Consider the following 21,311-nt stretch of genomic DNA (forward strand, 5'->3'; position numbering starts at 1 on the left):
TAGGGAACCATGATATGAATGGTCTAGATTACTAAAATAATCACCCCATCAATACCGAATTTTCCTCTAAAATCATATAAAAAATAGCAATTTCTTGAAAGGCTCCTCTTTAATCTAGACTCTTGCCACCCCTTCTACTCGAGATTTATCTTTACCGAATTTTCCTCTAAAATCATATAAAATAAAGCAATTTCCTCAGAGGCTCCTCTTTATTTTGGACTCTTCTGCATAAATCCTCACACGTTTTACTAATTTATCCTCAGCTGTACGTGGAAGAGTAAATCGTATCTAATTGGAAGTTTATTCAATTAGTAGGAAATCCATCTATGTTATCATGTTCTATTTAAGTAGTTGATTAAGAAGATTTCTGTTAATTAATTATTTATTCATTTTTAGCCATTTCCTAATTAATATGTTGTGCTGGCTACCTTTTAGCTCAAGTCAACTTTATGAGAATCAACGGAGAGAGTCCCAATTTCTGGCTCGGGTTTCATCCGACCGTTCATCTATAGATTTCATAGCCTTAACAAATAAATATTAGTCGGTTCAGAAAATTTTGGTTCCATTCACCCATTCCACTCGCATTAATTTTCGTACAACAATTAATTTATTTAAAGAGAAACAATAAATTAATTAATTTATTTATTTGAAGTGCGCAGCAGCGTAAATAGGTTGTTTCCCAAAAATTATTTTCATAGGATGATCCTAGCCCTCCAATCTAAAGAGAAACCATATATTATGGAACCCTCTATAGCTCGGAGGGTTGTGATCATCCTGTGGGAATGATTTTTGGGGCATAACATATTAACGTTGGGACCCATCAAATGGACGGTTGGATCATCCTATGGTGTGGTCCGTCCACTTAATTTTCAAAAAATGGGTGGGGCCTACCAAATCAGCTCCATCTGATACCCCTTCTGCTCCCCTTTTTTTTCTTTACCGAATTTTCTTCTAAAATAGCTATAAAATATACACCTGATTCTGTTTTTATTCTTGGAAACTTCTACCGAAAAAAATAGCAATTTCCTCAAAGGCTCCTCTTTATTTTGGACTCTTTTACATACGTCCTCACACGTTTTAGTAATTTATCTTCAGCTCTCTATTTATCCTTCCTTCCATCCCACTGCCATCCCTATATATATCTCTCTCTCTGTCTCTGTCCATCTCCATCAGTACCCAATTCTTACTCATAAACATCAACTTACTTATTGTTCTTCTTTTTCTTATTAGGTTCATCACTTGAGCATCAAGAGGTACTGATTTCTTTGTTAGTTACAAATAAATAAAATCTTCGTTTCCTCAAATTTTTAAGAAAATAATGATAGATTCTCTCTTTGTGGATGTTTGTGATTGAATTTTGAGATATTGAGAATAAGTAGCCTTCGTGTTTATGTTTTATGAGGTTTGTGGGTTTTCAAGTATTTCCATTTGAATTAGATATCAGTTTACCAGGATTAAATTCATGGTTTAAGTTGTCTTACTCTTACTAATCCGATTCTCTGAATCAAATTAAGTCGTCTTACTGTTCAGTAAGGACTACTTTGTGGCTGATATCTAATCGGATTTCTGAATCAATTAAGTTGTCTTAATGTTAGTAAAAATTATCAGTAAGGACTACTTTGTGTCTGAGAAAGATTTTCGTGTTAAAAGAATTGAAGTATTTTTATGTTATGTTGTATTATTTTGAATGCTTAATCTATGATTAGGTGCGTAGATGTGGAAAAATTAAGTCCTGATGCCTAACTCACATGTCTGTGAACAAAAAAACGCGGACCCCTGCACACTGCTTCTCTCCTTTTTACCTATTTTCACATATTTTTATTTACCCCATGACTCTCTGCATGATATCTTTTCGTCTTCTATATTCTCCACTATTTGGATCTGTTTATCAAGTGGCTGTATGATTCTTTATACTATCATGTCTACAGATACTGACTACTTTATTTTTCGAAGAAACACTTGGATTTTGATGAAAATAGTAGATGTGGATTGAGGTTCTGTACATTGGATTTAGTTGATTACCCTCACAACTCCCTCCTCATTGCAAAGTCTAAGTTTGTGCAATAGGCTTTGTTGGCTTTTGCAAGTTAAGGCCGGCTTTAGTGTCTTTTTCATGCTTGACGACTTTTGGGTAAGTTGAAATTGCGTCTTTCAAACAAATTTACAGTAGTATCAACTCCATTGAGTTTGCCATGCATATAAAAAGGTAGTCGTCTCTATCACTGGCTCATCCAATTCTACACAACTTATTTTTCACTTGGGCCTTTGTAATTTCACCTTTCTATCATGTATCATTTTCCGCTTTACCTCCTTACTTTTCTTATGTGGAATGCATAGACATATTATTCTTTTCCTCTGCAAACCCTTATGAACCTTCCCTATGGTGTAATGATATCTTCTTCAACTTGGAAATTGTAACTAAGCCCCTACACTTTACATAATTCAAAAAATGCCCCTCAGTTGAAGAAGTTTGATGTATAAGGAAAATGACTGAATTTTAAAAAGTAAAGGGATTATTAGGGAGATGATTTTGTCACCCCTCGTTAAGGATAATGTGCCCCCCCCCTTGTAATGTGATTTGACGTCAAAACGTGTTGGGGCCGTTTGGATACGCGGATTCAATATTGAGCTGTTGTATGCTGACAACGTTTCTTGAATTTTAATTAAGAAATCCAAGTTTTAGAAATCTCTCCCCCATGCTGAGATTTCTAAAAGATGGAACCATAGGTCAATATCCTGCTCTCTTGTTGTCGAAAAGAAGGCTGATAAATCAGAAAACGATGCCCGGTCTCTTTCTTCTCTCTTCTCCCATCATCTACAATTTTGAGGAAATCCAAAATTCTATTATCTGTGTATCGAAATGGGCCTGACCACCACCTATCATTGTGCAAAAGACAATTACTATAAAAATGAAGGAACGTACTAAAGGTAGAGGTATTTGTGAAAGTGAAATGATATTTTCGCACCCCCTGCAGGATAAATCCCTCCACTTGTAACGTGAGCGTTGAAGACTGCTCACAATTCACGTTACACGTGGTGCGTATTATCCTACACGGGGTGCGAAAAAATCATCTCGCTCCGAGGGACTTAGTTATAATTTCCACAACGTCAAGAGGGTGCCATTATAAATTCTCAAAGTCCCTTTTCCTTCTCTGGTTTACCTGATTTGGCTGCCAGGTGGCTACTCCTGTTCCTCTCAGAAAGCATTTGCGTCATATCAACGAAGATTCTCTCTCTCTCTCTCTCTCGGTATAATCTCCTCTTTTTTACTCTAGATCTTTCATATTTTATTCATCTGCTCTTTTTACCCTAGATCTTTCGTATTACAGGTTGGGATTTTTTCCGGTTCTTCGTCTCTGATTCATCTGCTCAATCGGTAAGAAGCACGCATTTTTCTTTTCTGATTTTTTCCCTTTCCTTTACCATTTTGAAGATCAAAATCGTTTTTTGTTTTAGATTTTTCATCCTCATATGCTTTCCGTAATCATAGGTTAGTATAAGCCACGGCTTCTTTTTAATTTTCCTTCTGTTTGTTTTTCTCCTCAGATCTGTAAGGGCCCGTTTGGATACCTCCCATTTTGTATTTGGATTTGGAATCTATAATGACACCCTCTTCAAGTCATTATTTTGATTTTTGAATAGCATCTGATTACTGATTTGTCGACACGGACACTAGTGTCGCGTGCTGCCACCGACACGGAGTGTCGGACACGGCAAATCCCCAAAAGTTAGAAACGGAGACACAACTAAGTTAGAAAGCATACATGATGCAACAAATATTAGTTAAAGACGTGCTAAAAAAGAATTTATAATAAAAGAAGAGTTAGTCATGAAAGACGCAAACACAATATACAATAATACAGACATGGCACAAAAATGTGTACATTTAAAAGTGTCCAACTGAGTGTCGACACGAGTGGACATGCGTGTCGTGTTGGACACGGCAGGACACGCTTGTCAGCAATAAATTCAAAATGTTAGCTAAATTATAGTGTACACCTTTCACTTAAGGTATATGTCTGATGAAATGCATTTGCCTCAAAGGTAATTTGAACCTTGGCATCAATTTTGCAGCCAGAACCCCTATTTTTATTCTGGCTCTTTCCATTTTTAGTTAAACCCTTATTAGGGTTTAAGTTAAGTTGAAGGGGTCTTATAAGACCTATATCATAATCTAGAGTAATCTATTTGATGATTTTAGAGAGTTTTGAGGTTTTAACGAGTTTTTTTCCCTATATACAAGTTTCACTCTAACATGGAAACTATACTATTTTTATCTTATGAAAACACCCTTACTCTTGCTTTGGGAACGCTGCCCTTGATCCCCCCACCTGGGGGACTGCGGCAGTCCTCGCATACAATGGCCCTTTGGGCCCATATTGTAATTTTAGGGTCCATAGGAGTTTACATGGGGTAGAATTTGAGACAAATAAAAAACATGCTTTTTTTAGATTTTGTAACTATTTTTGGTATTTTTGGTATTTTTCATATTTTTTCTATTTTATTAATTTTTTATTTTAAGGCTTATGCCTCACGCCTCAAGGCTTACGAGTCACACATGGTGCCTCAAGGAAAAAAATGACTCACTTTATGCCTCCGCCTTTGAAAATACTGGTCTATCTAAGGGGTTTTTGGACTGATTTTGTAAGCTTAATGGAAATTGAAGTTTATACAAGGAGTTTTACTCTTTTTCTTTGTTGTTTTCTCTTTGAAATAGTACCATATTCTGCTCTCCTTGTCTTTCATTAAGTACTTTGCTCTCTTTGTCTTTAATTGAGGTACATTCTTAGTTTTCTTTTGGGTTTGAATTTAAGTTTGAAACTTGTGTTTTTCGTTCCTTTTTTTTTTTTACGTCCTGTAGATGTACCTTAATTCATTGAAACTCAGCTGATTTTATATCTCTAGACTTTTTTTTTCTCAGGATTTTTTGTAGATGTTATTTTTGTGAAGAGAACTGTGAATTTTTGCTTGCTATCTAGTAGTTGGCATTTCATGAAGACTGCATTAGATCAGACCCATGATGTGCTTTTCTTTTCCCGTCCATGTATGAGTGCAAGGGTGCAATTATTTTTGCATAGCTGTAACTGAAGACTTCATGAGATTCCTCTATGCTGTTTTTTTTGTTGAGGATTTTCTTGAGATATGTATCTTTTGCAATGATTGTTGTAACTTTATGTTTGATATATAACTGTTGGTTTGTCTTTCGATGTGCATTACATAGTACCCTAATGTTTTCTGACTTTTGTTTTCCCATTCATGTGAGTGAGTCAGACAAAACATTTAGGGTAGCTGAAACTGGAAATTTTATTGGATTGAGTAGATTTGGGAATATTGAGTAATTTTTTTTAGAATGGTAATTGAGTAGATTTGGGAATATTGAGTAATATAAGTATTTAGAAGCCGGATGAGGTTAAATTTAATTTGCACGTGCTAAGCATTAGTGTTTTTATTTGTCGAAAGTTTGTTGACACCACAAAAAGCACACATTGCAGTCGCTGTTAGTTTTTATTCATTGGTAAGATTAATGAGAACTTGCTACTTATATGTTCTAAAAGAAGTTTGTGGTTTTCCCCTTGTAGCTACAGCATATGGCGTTTATGTTTTGTATTTTGTTTTTATTAGGTATCACTTATAAGTTCCTTATTTACCGTGCTTCCACAACAGGAAAATGGAAGGACCAACCAGCAGAGGCAGCAACGTTGATTTGTTTTTACCAAATTACAAACTTGGAAAGACTCTCGGTATCGGTTCATTTGGTAAGGTGAAAATTGCAGAGCATGCATTGACAAGGCATAAAGTTGCTATCAAGATCCTTAATCGTCGGAAGATAAAGAACATGGAAATGGAAGAAAAAGGTACCCTGCAAGCTTGAACATTGACTATATAGTATACAAACTGCAAACTTTACAATTAAGCAATTGCATTTACAAATTATATATTCCTTACCAATTGTTGCAAGCTTCATGCTGTCATTAAGTATAGAGATGTTCTCATGACATTTATTCATTTTTTCTTATTGAAATTTTAAAGAATACCATGGAACATGTCAGAGATGGTTATTATGTGCTCAAGGGGAAATGTGTACTTGGCATTTAAAAAAAGAGGGGAGGGGGTATGTACTTTTCCCATTCATCATGGAGCCTTGATTGATGCTATAGAAGTGATTGTGTCTGCTGAATTATACATGAAACAAGAGTCAAGTATGTGTGAGCTAGTAGCTCCTCTGTATTCGTTTTGAGCCAACAACCTCCAGATATTGGTTACCTATTTTGTTCCCAAATGAACTGGCATCAAGTCAATAAACAGAAAGAGTTCATCTTAAAACTATATATCCGGAGCTGCTTTCAGTCTAACATTTTTCATCTATACCAAGTCATTACTTTCATGGACCAAAAAAGCCACCCTGCATTTTTTTATTATTTTGGCAATCTTTCTTCTCATTCAGAGTGTTTATTTGGTTGTCAGACTTAACGTTTATTTGTTTGTTAGACCTACCCCTTACCCCTCTAACATTCAAAACTATACTGTTGTCGGCTTGGGGAAATGAGTCCTTTCCATTCAAATTTTGGGTTGATTTGGACTATGGCTCAGCTTTAGTTCACCAAACAACCGATCAACTTTAGGGCGTGGGACACCCAACTTCTTCTCCCTTCAAGACTGTTTACGGCATAGTTTTAAAACTCCACCTCGTCATCATGGACTTCCCCGAGTCAACTCCCTTTTACCTTGGCCGCGTTCCGTGTTTTGCCGCCGTGTTTCGCTTTTTGCCCTACAGAGTCAATAAAAACTCTTTTGACTCTCCTGAATTATGACCGCGACAACCGAGTACTTAGTCGCAAGTACTCAGTCGCGTACTCAGTCGCATCAATCGAGTACTTGACCACGTTGTGACAAGTGGACTAGTATTTTCTTTGGTCACTATCTGCGTTGCATTTGCATTTTTAAACACTGATTTACGGTCGTCAGAGAGGCCAGCATCTCCCTCACACCATCATGAACCATACTTCTTTCTCCTCACCCACCTCTGGTGCTTCTTCATCTTCAACCTCGACCGGGAAGCCTTCACCATCCACCTCCACTACGCTGTACTTGGGCATTTTTCTGTAAACTAGGGTTTCCACCATATCCCTAACATATTCCAATTTTCTTGCACCGACGGACTGGAAAATCAATCTCCCAAACCATCCAACTTTGGGGCCTCACCAATGTTAGGTTTGTCTCCGAACCCCATGCTTGCTACAGTACGTCATGAAAACAGTACCCTGCCATTTTCTTCATCACTGGGAGGAACAAATCCCTGTTTCTCCTACAAGAACCGACCCCATCTTTATGGTTCCATTTCACAGCAACCCATCCTTTCAGTTCATCCATAGACCACCCTTGGTTCATCTCCGTGACCAGACATCTGCGCAAGAATTTCACCCTCTCCACCGCAAAGGAACCCCACACTGTAATCCTGGGGATCCCATCTTTTGTCATGCTGGTCATTTTACCCTCTATTGACTAGAGGACCTAGGCCCCTTTTGGTCATTCAAGAATGTTTATTCGTTGCTTTCATTTGCTCTGTCCATGGGTAACTATTTCCTCTTTTGGATTCCCTCACTAAAGTCTCAATAGTCAATGTAATGATTAAAATTTAAATGATAATTGACTTCTATTTTGTGTGATGCAAATTCTATGTTCTATTGGCTTAAGTACTTTTATGGTTTCAACTTTCAACTGCATCAGTTAGACATAATGCATCTGTCAGTTATTTTTCCTATTTTTATGATTTTATTTTTTAAGAGTTCTTTTTTATGCACGATGAATTATTGACTGATCTTGTTGTTTCAATTGACTATCTTAATTGTTTCCGTTTCATTTTTCTATGAATTGTAGAACATTTACTCAGGATGATTTTAAGAGATTTTTGTTTGATTTGTCTGATTCATTTCTTGTGTAGTGAGACGAGAGATCAAAATATTAAGACTGTTCATGCATCCTCACATTATACGCCTTTATGAGGTTATAGAGACACCTTCAGATATTTATGTTGTAATGGAGTATGTGAAGTCTGGTGAGCTGTTTGATTACATAGTGGAGAAGGGTAGATTACAGGAGGATGAAGCTCGCTGCTTTTTCCAACAGGTAGTTGACAATTCCCTCATTTATAATATTTATTCAGACGTGTTTTTTTTTCCACACGTATGATAAGAAATTTCTTTGTAGAAAAAATTCTTTAAGTCTTGTAATAATAATTCTCTGCCATTTTTAGACATATTAAACTATAAATGTAGTTGTTTGGTTCAAGTGATTGGAACATATCTGCATTATCAGTTTGATGCATCTGTACAAACCTAAGAATACATGGATTAACATAATCATTCCTTCATTTATGAAGAAATACGTTGACTGGTTTCGCGATACCTCTATCAATCTTATCAATTGATACAGTACTCACCATAGACAGGGATTGAAACCGGTTTCAGTTTCGGCCTCAGCCGAAAACAAAATTTTGGTAGAAATTTCGGTTTCGGGGGAAATTTCGGTGAAAATATTATAATTTTGGCCGAAATTTTTTTAAATTTGGGTTTCGATTTAAATTTCGGTTTCGGCCTAAATCCAAAATTTCGGTATTTCGGCCAAAATTTAACGTCAGAAATACATTGTCGTACTATTTCTGTCATCCTGGCAAAGGAAAATCAATTTCAATTCCATTTTCCTAGGCATAATTTCTAATGGTGAATAGCATCTGTCCTGGAAACAGATTATTTCTGGCGTTGAGTACTGCCACAGAAATATGGTGGTTCATCGGGACCTTAAGCCAGAGAACCTGCTGTTGGATTCCAAATGTAATGTCAAAATTGCAGATTTTGGGTTGAGCAATATCATGCGGGATGGGCATTTTCTCAAGACAAGCTGTGGAAGCCCAAACTATGCTGCTCCCGAGGTATGTAGCGATTGCTATCACAACCTAAGGTCTTTCACAAGTTTGTGGATGTAAAGTGGAGAAATTATATGGCGTCTGACTATGAGGTCCGGTGACGGTGGTACGTCAAATGAACCACCCTTGATATTTGATCGAACAGCAGCCTCTTAAAAAGTGCGCTGCTGTTGGGTCAAATATCAAGGGTGGTACCGCTTTCACGTTACTTGACGGTCGGGCACCATTTATAAACTCTGTAAAGTAAGAGATAAGTATACTATTATATAATAACATTGACGTTTCAATGTTATTCCAAACTATCTCTTGCGCAGGTTATCTCTGGGAGACTGTATGCGGGACCTGAGGTAGATGTTTGGAGCTGTGGGGTCATCTTGTATGCCCTTCTATGTGGTACACTTCCTTTTGATGATGAAAACATCCCCAATCTTTTCAAGAAAATAAAGGTATGGAAAATTCTCACTGCTGAATCGAGCATTTAGATTAAAGATTTGTGCATATAGATGCAAACTGTTATTCCCCGAATTTGCACTATTCTATTTTGTAGGGTGGAATTTATACTCTTCCAAGTCATTTGTCTGCTGGAGCAAGGGACTTGATCCCGAGAATGCTGGTGGTTGATCCCATGAAGCGAATGACGATTCCTGAGATCCGTCAGCATCCATGGTTCCAAGCTCATCTTCCACGCTATTTAGCTGTACCTCCACCAGATACTATGCAACAAGCAAAAAAGGCACGATCACTCCTAAGAGCAGACAATTATTGCTTTTCTTTTTGTTAAAGTATAAAAGATAAGAGGAAACGTTCTGGGTTCAAAACTCCTTGATATTAAAAATCCACTTGTAATGGCAACCCGAAAGTGGGGCCACATGTGCCATGTGTAGGCCAACCCTAAAACGAGGGGTCAGGCATGAAGGGGAGTGTTAAATTATAAAAGATTAGATAACGCCATCTCCAGCAGCTTAAGATTTTGGAGTAATTGGTCGTTTCACACATTTAATTGATAGTAGTAATCTCATGTCTGCATAACGTTCAGAAGTTTGTTTTGCCAATGTGAGCGTCTGGTTGACTGGAGAATCCTTACCAAATCAGAGTAGGAGTGTTGTTTGTGTTTATGATGCATGTGGTCTGTTCATTACCATAGATGTGTGGGTTTCATCAAATAGGTTTTAGGTTTCTTTATAGTGAATAATAAAGGTGACAAATGTATAATTATTTTTTATTATGATATATGCCGTTCTTCATAAAATCCTATTATTTTGCCATCACTCTTGCAGATTGATGAGGAAATTCTTCAGGAGGTGATTAAAATGGGTTATGACAGGAACCAACTGGTTGACTCACTTTGCAACAGACTACAAAATGAGGTATTGCAAGTCCCCTTTGTTTTGTTTATTTTCTTTCCTTGTTCCTTATCTTCTGTTTTCTGGTACCCTAAATAATCTCATTACCCCTTTCAGGCAACTGTTGCATATTATTTGCTACTGGACAACCGGTTCCGCATTTCCAATGGCTATCTTGGAGCTGAGTTTCAAGAACCCATGGTGTGTTTGTTTGCTAAAATTATTATATGCTGATTTAGTTTTTACTGCCTTTTCATTTTCATTCTCACCTTTGGTTATTGTGCTCTTGAATAACGTTTTGTTTTCCTCATCTCGTATAATTGGAGCACCGGTGCATTTTTGTTTCCTTTTTTGCTTCATTTTACAATCTGATAGCTTGAGACTTTACAAATCCTGAATGCAAGGTTTGAAATTTTGGTTTCGGTGGAAATTTCAATGTAAATCTTATAATTATGGCCGAAATTTTTAAATTTTCGCTATAAATTTCGGTTTCAGTTCCGGCAGAAATCCAATATTTCGGTGGAAATTTCGGCATTTCTGCTGAAATTTAAAACCGTGACTAAATGTCTGAATGGTTATTTATCCAGGAATGTAGTTTCCCTCGTCCACATCCGAGCGAAGCTGCAGCTTCGGCTATTGTGCAGCACATTCCAGGATATATGGATCATCAGGGAATGGATTTAAGAACACAATTCCCGGTTGAACGGAAATGGGCTCTTGGACTTCAGGTCTGTTCATTTAATCTCAGGGACTGTTTAATTGCCTGGGCTCAATTATCTTGTATCTAGACTTAACATTTTATTTATTATGGAATTCTGTTTCATGGCTGTGAAAGTCTCGTGCTCATCCTCGCGAGATAATGACCGAGGTTCTTAAAGCGCTGCAAGAATTGAATGTATGTTGGAAAAAGATTGGACACTACAGCATGAAATGCAGATGGTCTCCTGGTGGGCATCATGAAAATGTGTTTGATATTCCCCTTCAAGCCAATCATATCCTCGGAGATGAATCAGCCATCATAGAAAATGATGGTGCTGGTATTAGATCAAATGTGATCAAGTTTGAAGTTCAGGTATGCTCGTTTTCTTCTTCCTCTCATCCATGGTTATTTTTTCATGAAGAAATTCTGGAAAAGAACTATATTTTCACAAGATGGCCTGTACTGCTTCCCATTTCATTTAAACTTTTATACGTGCCTTTCAGAATTTTCATTTTTTGAGGAGATGAATTCTGTTTTTCAGTATATTAGTTTTTCTTTTTTCATTTCCATTCAGGTGAAGAGACTGAAGGAAAACTAATAGCATGTACATATTTCAAGTTAAACATGAAGAAAGGGAGAGTCCGGGATTTGGGGCTGGTTCTACCACCCTCTATGTTCCTGTTTTTTTCTCCAATGAGTGTTCCTCACCACATTTAAGAAACACAAGTTATGAAGACATGTGAGGAGTATACAACACATTTCTACATTAACTTACAACAACTCAAAATAGAAAACTACTGAAAAAAGTAATATTGTCAGACTTGTTTACATTGGATAACTTTAGTTCTATTGGGTGCTTAAATCTTAGTAAATCATTACCATCCATTTCTATTATACTACAAACTTCGACAATTGCAACCATTACAATTAACTTTGACAACTGCAACCATTACAATTACATTACTAACATGAGTAGTAAATGACTAATTGTGTTTGCCCGAAAGTGCAATAGCAACTATGGATAGTGTAAATGTCATATCCATGGCTGCTTTCGAGTAAGTAACTTGATTAGAGCCATGAAAGCAACCCTTCTCCTCTATATAGATGGGAGATTATGTATTGGCCTATGTTAACCAAACTCTTTGATACGGGTCTTGTACTTGTGTCCAACACTTCCAACTTTTTAAGTGTAAATGCCATATCCATGTCATGCCTGGGTAGCATGTGTGAAACTTACTTTTCTTGATTTGCTCAAAGATCAACAGATGATAGTTGGAAAACTCTACATGATATATATTAACAGCTTTGTTTCAAAAACCAAATGTATGATTGTTCATACTTCTCATTATGATCGTCAGTAATTGTTTGTACCCTTTGATTGTCGTGACAGCTATACAAGACCCGTGAAGAGAAGTATCTCCTTGATCTACAGAGGGTGAATGGGACACAGTTACTCTTCCTCGATCTCTGCGCTGCTTTCCTTGCCCAGCTCAGGGTTCTCTGACACATGGATCTTACTTGGGTCTTTATGCCTGGAAGTTATAATGCTCCGAACTGTTCCTATCTTTGTGAATAAGTTTATATTCTATTATTTGATTATTTTCTTCTTTGGATCATATATTCAAATCTAAAAGATATTTCTACAACGGGTCACATCTTTGATTGATCTGAACGATCCATTTAATAGATCCAAACAGGTTAAACACCAACGGATAGAGAGATGTATATCATTCTTCCCAAAAAACTGAATCTCCTGGGTTCCTCTTAGTGGGTTCTGGATTTGAGTATTTAAACACCAGCAATGGAGATATAGTGCTCAGTTTTGAATCTATGTGCTTTTTATATTATACATTTTTTGCAATCTATGTGCTTGGGGTTTTGGTTTAGATTGGAGGGAGATCGGAGAGATGGAAGTTTCTCTTCTACTTTTATCCTTCTCCTTTTCTAGTGGTGTAAAGAGAATGGATAAAATTAGCAACTCACGTGGAATTGGGCTCTCGATTTGAGTATTTAAACACCATCAATGGAGGAATATAGCTCTGTTCTGAATCTCTGTGTTTGGGCTTAATATTTTGCATATTTTCAATCGGGATTTCAGTTTAGATTGGTGGGAGGACAGAGATATGGAAGTTTTTCTTCTACTTTTGTTTTTTCCTTCTTTTCCAGTAGTGTAATGAGAATGGAGAAAATGCAGCAGTTTTTCATACTGATTTTAAGAAATCTGTGGAATGGAATGGAAATGAGTTCCGGCTTTGCGTCTGTGTAGAGTCATTATTAATCAAATCAAACAGTCTGGGTTGTCAACTTCCCCTTATTTTGCAATTTTTTCTTAGATAATGATATCGGCACGAAGGACGACGAAGATATTTCAATTCCTGATTGCTTACCAAAACACTAATAACGGAATTGAAATTCCCTTTACGAAGGGAGTTGGAATAGGAATGGAATTCGATACCAATACCAATACCGATTCCTCATTCCTGAATCCAAACGTAAAGCTTTCTTCTGATAATGTGATCAAATTGAAATAGCATCTATGAAGAGCTAAGAAATCTCGATTTCAGACATTCTAGTTATAGGTGAATTTCATGTGTGTCTGTCAGGTAATGTCTGTAGAGACTAGAGATGCTAGGATCAAACATGCCCCCATCTCCCATTGGACGGTGATGATTTGGACTCTTTTTTTTAATGGTATTGGACGGTGATGATTAACCCATGTATAATCCTAGCCCTTTGATCCATCAAGCCTCGTTTATGTCCGTCCATTAAATGGCTTACGAATCAACGGTTAAGAAAATTAATAAGCAAGATCAGCTCTCAATTTCTATGATCAATGATCAGAAATGTTACAATTAGGAGACCTATACAAGGTGGGGCCGGTGGATTAATGGTCAGGATCATGTTGACATCATTTGGAAGGGTCCGGATTGCTCTACTATCACAATCCCGTAAGTAAGAAGTTAGAGATTGATTCTGGTTTATGGCCAAGTATCAGTCACCATCACCACCGTACATTATTGTGGCATTATTAGTGGATCTGAACCACCAATGTCATGGATGATCCGTCCACAAAAATCTACTTGATCGGAAGATCCTAGCCATCCAATTACTTGTTTATTTAAATTTCTCATGAAATTTTTTTAGTATATGAATGTTATTATCACAATATCGTGATAAAGTAACGATATTTTTAAACATGTCAAAGATAGTTGTGACCATGGTTTAAACTTTTGACCGAAATCCAAAATTTCGGATACCGGTGGGGGACCGAAACCGAAAATTTCCGAAATTCCATTTTTTGCCCTTTACCAAATTTCGGAAATTTCGGTCTGAAATCTCGGTTTAATGACATTATTTATTAGAAAAAAAAAGTGTTACCGAAATTTCGGAATTTCAAAATTTGGGTCCGGAATTTGGAACCAAATTACCAAATTTCGGTTTTTGGTGGGGTCCGAACGGTTACCCAAACCGAAATTTTAAACCTTGGTTGTGACTATGCACCCTGTAATAGCCAATCATCAGTCTCAACTCTCAACCACCAAGAACATATTCCACCCGTGTATTGGATCATCGTCATATTCGCTCATCAAGACGAGACAATGTCTACTATATTTTAAAGAGTTGGCATAAATCTCACAGTAAAGCTAAAATGCAGACAACTATCATGCATAGATAAGCCCCATTAAAACCCATGGGGATGCAAGAACACTTAATTTTCAAGTTCAATCTGTTTAAAATAGCATCAACATGCCTAGATTGAATCTAGGGAAGCCAATGAAATTGGGAAGATAATGTTACCACCCTTTGGTCTTTTTATTCAACTCAAACACAGAAATAGAAGATTCTAGAGTTTCATATCCATCTCAAACATCATTAAGAACATTAAAGCAGAATCGTCCGATCATTCCGATGAAAAGAAACGAATGCTGAAGTAGAAACTACATCAGCATCTGCAAGTTCACCTACAAAATATAGCAGTACAGTTCAGAATACATAGTGCTATTTTATGTTGGCAAAGTAGCATAATAATATATACATAATGTTGGCACACGAGTGCAGGAATAGGGTGGGGGCCACATTTTTGTGGGGATCAAAACCATTCATTTGGAAGGCCCTTCCATGGATAAGGTGTGGCCCAAAAAACAGCCCCATTGGATCGTCCTAACCCAATCAAAGGTGAGGGGTGGGGGGATGGACTAACACTGTGTGTCCATGTTCTGCCCATTTTTGTCCATAGGATCATCCTAACCCATCCATTTGTGGAGGTCAAAATGGACAGACATTATTTGTCCACAAATCTGCCCATTTTTGTCCTCCACAAGTGGAGGGGTTAGGAGCTGATTTTTGGTACACACCCTGTCTATGATAGGGCCTTGCAAACTAATGGTTTGGATCACCACAAAAAATGTGGGACCCATGTGATTGGGGCGCTTAAGCTCACCAACATTCCTCATATATATAAAGAGAGAGAGAGAGAGAGAGAGAGAGAGAGAGAGAGAGAGAGAGAGAGAGGGTACTCCCTGGAGTAGATAACTTATCTACTCCCTACTTTAAAATAACAGTTGGGGCCACATTGTTTGGGTGATCTAAAGCATTCATTTGATGGGCCCTCACATAGATAGGGTGTGCCCAAAAAATCAGCTCGATAGGATCATCCTAACCCTATGAACTGTGAGGCAAAAATGGACTTCTATAAACCTGCACAAATCTGTCCATTTTTTGCCTCCACAGTTCATAGGGTTAGGATGGTCCTATCGAGCTGATTTTTTGGGCACACCCTATCTATGTGAGGGCCCATCAAATTAATGCTTTGGATCACCCAAACAATGTGGCCCCAACTGTTATTTTAAGGTAGGGAGTAGATAAGTTATCTACTCCAGGGAGTACCTTCTCTTTTCTCGCCCTTACATAGATAGGGTGTGTAGAAAAAATCAGCTCCATAGGATCATCCTAAGTCCTAACCCATCCAAAAGTGGAGGGCAAAATGGACAGACATCGTTTGCCACAAATCTGCCCATTTTTGCCCTCCGCTTTTGGAAGGGTTAGGATGATCCAATGGAGCTGATTTTTGGTACACACCCTATCTATGATGGGGCCTTGCAAATGAATGGTTTGGATGACCAAAAAAAATGTGGGACCCATGTGTTTGGGCCCTCAAGCTCATATAAGCTATATGAGCTTCAAGCTCACACCCTATATATATCATGCATTCCATGCTACAAGATTAGACAAAGTCCTAAGAATAACAGCAGTTCTAGAAATTCTCAGCAGAAGATAAGTAAACATGAGGAATGTAGTGATGAGTAGAGTGGCTCTTGCAGCACATTGTGCACATGGGCATGCTGGGCATAACCTTTGGTGGGCATGGCCCAAAATCAGCACCAATAAAATGGTCCTAACCAGATGGAGGATTCTTGCCCACACATGGATTGGTGGTTTTGATTGTTTATTAACATGCCATTGTTCGGATGGTTTGGATTGTACAACCAAATCATCAAAGAAATTTTTATGTGAATCAATTATGAGAGAACCCACATGAACCTAAGTAATGTAGAACAAATCTACCATTGACTCTGATACCAAATATGATGGATATTTTATAGAGGGGAAATGATATCAGTGCATCCATGTTTTAATGATTGTACAAACCCGCCCTGTCTTTTATTAATTAAAGAGATGTAAAATGTTATTATAGTTCATTTATAAAAAAAAATGTTAATAGTTCCCAAAAAGCTATCACAAGCAAATTAAAAAAGAAAAGAAACGAAAAGCAAATGGATGTGCTGATATCATTTCCTTTTATAGAAATAAGATCCAAGAATATGAAAAGTACTGCAAAAAGAATACAGCAACTCACCTTTCCTGAACAATAAACTATGGATATGATGCTCACAGTCAAATGAATCCAGATCAAGGTTGATTACAACCGTAGATCCGATTGTTGGAACCCTTGCAGAAATCTGCAGCAAGACTTTAAAGATTTGTGTTTCTCCCCCAAAACAACAGAATTTTTGCACACCAAAAAAGTTCAAACTTGTTTTCTTAATCAAATCATGAGTTCTAATAGAAATAAATACTATTTAAATAAGAATTCTAATGGAAGTAAAACACCTTGGAGTTGCCCCTAAAGTCCACAACACATTGGAGTGGACCCCATTTGTATCCAATAGTCCACTAGTGGAGTGAACCCCAGGAACATCCAAATTGTAGTCATGAACAGTCCGCTTGCTTGGCTCATGTCTTGGTTCTTCTCTTGGGCCTAGGAAAATGTACCACATCACTAAGCTAGATTTTCTTAAGTTTTTTGTGTGCATCGCCACAATGGGGTCGCTTCTCTTGCTCCCCTTGTTTCCTCCATGGGCCTTGACATTCCTAATGGTGGCTCCATCTATCTCGGTCAAGTGCAGAGTGGATGTTTGGGAAAACTTGAGGGTGTCTCTCCTCTCCACATTTTGCATCACCGCCAACAGAGGAGGATCCACCCTTGTTCAGATATCATATAGACACAAAGAACTAGGTGGCATTCTCCTTCACTAACACCTTTAGGAATCACACCAACAGAAATTCCCTCTTTCTCTCATTTTGCATCAAGTATAAAGCAGACACATGTAGGCGATCTTGGGGGCATCCATCCTCACAACAATTGCTGCTTATGTCCAAGGATTTCAACCAACATCGGCTGAAGGGTGATCAAGTTGGTCAGAAACTGTTGGCGAACTTTGAGGCATCCATCCTCACAACATTGGCTATTTATGTCCAAGTATGTCAACTAACATTGGCTGAAGGGTGATCAAGTGGGTCAGAAACTTTTGGCAATAGAAAACCTCCTCACTATACCATTTGGCAACCGTCTTCACTATACCATTTGGAAATAGAAAACCTCCTCACTATACCATTTGGCAACCATCGTGACATCATCTGAAGCAGACATATATTGGAGATCTTGCCATCTTGGGGCCATCCATCCTCACAAAATTGGCTACTTATCTCCAAGTAGATCAAACAACATTTGCTGAAGGGTGATTAAGTGGATCAGAATAATAGGACTGGGTACGCCTCAAGAATATGGTATGGGAAGTCTGGTCTGGTAAGCCAAGGAGACAACATATGCACCACATTCCTCAGGGCAAGTCGACTTAACAGCATAGATTGTAAGACTACAAATAGATCCTGGACTTGGCACCCTCTCTCTCCTATAGCCCAGGCCCCTTAAAAATGGAAGTAGCTATTGTGGGTAGGAGGAAAATCGCATAAAATTACTATAGTATGTAGTAATTTTCTCTATTTGAGAACAATCCTAATCTGCAAAAATAGGTCAATACAATGAGCTCTCCATATCGTGAAAAAAAAATGATGAGAAGACTTCAGAATCCATAGAATCTGGTTGAACCACCATGGGAGGTACCGAGTGTCCATGAAATGGCTAGCAATACCCCAGAATCTAGTCTCATGATGGTAAGGTAAACCAAGTTCCATCCAACACCGTTATAACATCCTTCAATAACATCCTTGATTTCTAGAGGGGAACACTGATTGGATATGATAGATGAGCCAATCATTTCAACGGCAGCTTTTCTTGCTTCTTCTAAAAACTCAGAGCGTACTTTCTTTGTGAGGTAAATACCCTTACTTGACCTTGCAAATTCAATGACGTAAAAGAGTTGCCTCGTTCACTTTTGAGACATTTTAATTTGGCATCTTGCAAATTCAATGACGTAAAAGAGTAGCTTCATTTCACTTTTGAGACATTTTAATTTGGCATCTGATAGGTATGTCATTGGCATACAAGAGTAAGACCTATTCTCTCCTTTTTTGAGGATATTGAGTAACCAACACCACTTTTCTTGAAATCAATTCACGATGACAAGAAAGAAAAGAGAGACCATTTCAAATCATGCTATTGGAAATTGTTTTAAGGCTGTATGTAGCTATTGGAAACTGTTTTAAGGCTGTATGTAGCTAGATTCAACATTCTCTTAGATTCAATTTTAGCTCACACTTATCCATGAGCAGCCACCAAATCAGCTATCATCTCATCCACCTTTTTTGGCCTTCCATCATTAGGAGTAGGGATAAGATCAAGGGAACGGGGGGAAAATTATGAGAGGAAAATGGAGCAAAGTGCTGAACGAAAGGAATCAGGAGCTTAATCGTGCTACCCTACGAAGAAGAGGAGGAATGGGCGATTGGAGATGCCGAAGGTGCCCATTCCGAAACTTTCGCATGCGAGTTGAGTGCTGGAGGTGTGGTAAGATCTGGTCGGGGACGGATTTGAACCTCCCAAGGATGGTGGGCGGTCGTCTGGATGTTGGTGTTAGGAAAAAAGGGGTGGGGGGGGGGGGGGGGGGGGGACAGGAGCATTGGTAGGAGGTGTAGATTCCTTTCTCCGAGATGACTCTAGACCCTACCAGCAACTTGTCAGAGGTCGGACCGATAGCAGTGAAGCCGTTCCCTTGATTTTGATTAACATAGAGGGAGTCCCCTTCCACCACGACTCGATTTAGATCCTCTCCCACCAGAAGGTGAACTCCACGGACCTCCGCCTCATTGGAATCAGCGACACCAATAGGACCCACAAAGGCCCATCTCACCAACCCTGTCGTCTGTAAGCACACGCTCGATTCCGGCCGGCCCCAGGTTTCCCAAACTGGAACCGTCAAGATTAAATTTGAAGAATACACTAGCTGGAGCCTCCCACGCTTGAACAATCGAAGGTCTCATCTCCGAACTACAACAAACTTCCCGCCAACTGTTCCACAACTCAAAAGCAGAGACAAATCTAAAGCTAGGAAGGGACTTAACCCAAAATAATGAAATATAGAAAGGGCCAACAACTTGGAGGATAAAATAATGTGCATAATACTATTTGCTTCAAACACATAATATCCAGTGTTCAAACATTTCCCCACCTCGACAATTACTTCGAACGAAAGCAAAAGTGCACCTAAATACTATCGGATTCAAACACCTAACATCGATTTTTCAAACGTCAGTCTGTTCTGTGTTTTTCTCCTTTCCATGTGGCACCCATCACAGCATAATATTAAAAATCCTCATCTCTTCTCTGGTAACCTTTAGAAGACTTTCAAATTCTTTCTCATACTCGACATCTCATCCTTTGACAATAAGAGAGCTGAAATCCAATCCAATAGTTTTTGCAGGTTAGCATAGACTCGAAGTTAGTATCAACTAAAGGGTGCAAATTGGTTCGGGCTCAGTCCAAACCCGACATGTTCAACCCGATTTCGGCTCGCATTGGGTTGGCATTTCCTCGAGTTGGGCTTGGGTTAGGGTTGGGAAAGCCAATCCGATTCAATTTCAGGTTGGGTTAGGGTTGAGGCCTTGTGCAACCTGTACCCGACCTTCATCCATTAATTTTATCATGAGTTTCAAAATTTTAGGGTTACGTTTTTCTGTAATTTTTCTGTTTTTGCCCTAGGCTAACCCGAACCGATATGAAAAAAAAAGAGGGTTAGACAGGCCGTGTTAGGGTTTTAAACATCATTTCACACCAAATACCTAAAAACCCATCTCTAACTTCAACAAAGAAATCAAAAGAGTAAATCTCCAGTGGTGATTTTTTAATCTTTTACATCTATTAATAGATCGTAGGCAAAATGCACAAAAGAAATAAAGAAATCTTCCAACAGAGTTGAGAAAAAAAAATCAGATCTAGGGTTTGCATAAGAATTAGGGCAGATGAAATATCGAAAAAAAAAGAAACATACCGATTGCGCCTCTGCATGTATGGAGAGTTTTTAGCATCTTCGTCTGTAAAAAGATTAATTAATAAGAATAAAAAATGAGAAATAGAATGAGAAGAAGATTGAGAGATGAAAATCAAAAGGGGGAAAAAAGGGTATGGAAAAATTACCGGTGAGAGAGAGGGTAAGTTTGGTAATGACAGAGCCTGTTATGGCAAATCCAGCCAAGAAAGGCCAGTTTCGTTTCCACTCTCGCCTGAAAAACACGGGCCATGGATCGAATTTCGCCATTTCTCTCTTCGTTTTTTCTTCAATCCCTCGCTTTCTCACTCTCTCTCGATTTTATACTCTATCTCTCTCTCTCTCCCCTATTGGTTCCACGTTTAGGGTCCTGATAAATTCGCACCCACTGTTGGATGATTCGCACCCTTCAAATAGAATTATCTGCCACAATTCACGTTAAAGGGGTGCGAATTATCCTATCTCCCCACGTTAATCATTCATTTTACACATCGTTGAGGCGCGCTTGTGGGGTGCCCTTTAGTTGGCCAAGTGTTCGGACTTGTAAATGCCATTCTATAAATTTTACAAGGTGTAAGCCTCTATAGGTGTATATATAGTTCATAAAGTCGCACCATAGG

The 21,311-nt window shown here is 38.3% G+C and overlaps 2 protein-coding genes across 2 annotated transcripts; one reads left to right on the plus strand and one right to left on the minus strand.

Moving 5' to 3' along the window:
• The first annotated feature begins 3,329 nt into the window (after positions 1-3,329).
• On the plus strand, positions 3,330-12,612 carry LOC143850750 (SNF1-related protein kinase catalytic subunit alpha KIN10-like). Its single transcript, XM_077359999.1, has 11 exons — positions 3,330-3,376; positions 5,665-5,855; positions 7,943-8,127; positions 8,747-8,929; positions 9,238-9,369; positions 9,471-9,656; positions 10,201-10,290; positions 10,384-10,467; positions 10,854-10,994; positions 11,102-11,338; positions 12,357-12,612. The coding sequence occupies exons 2-11, from the start codon at positions 5,669-5,671 to the stop codon at positions 12,468-12,470; spliced, it is 1,539 nt and encodes a 512-aa protein (XP_077216114.1). The 5' UTR covers positions 3,330-3,376; positions 5,665-5,668; the 3' UTR covers positions 12,471-12,612.
• A 2,004-nt stretch (positions 12,613-14,616) lies between these two features.
• Positions 14,617-21,044, minus strand: LOC143851229 (ATP synthase small subunit 6-A, mitochondrial-like). The gene is made up of 3 exons (XM_077360580.1): positions 20,841-21,044; positions 20,695-20,737; positions 14,617-14,928 (listed from the first exon to the last, which is right to left on the minus strand). Exons 1-3 carry the CDS (start codon positions 20,959-20,961, stop codon positions 14,925-14,927), a joined length of 168 nt encoding a protein of 55 aa, XP_077216695.1. The 5' UTR covers positions 20,962-21,044; the 3' UTR covers positions 14,617-14,924.
• Positions 21,045-21,311: the final 267 nt, after the last annotated feature.

This window comes from Tasmannia lanceolata, unplaced genomic scaffold (assembly GCF_043159265.1).
Source record: "Tasmannia lanceolata isolate RefF3 unplaced genomic scaffold, GAP_Taslan_0.1 ptg000018l, whole genome shotgun sequence".
Taxonomy (NCBI): domain Eukaryota; kingdom Viridiplantae; phylum Streptophyta; class Magnoliopsida; order Canellales; family Winteraceae; genus Tasmannia; species Tasmannia lanceolata.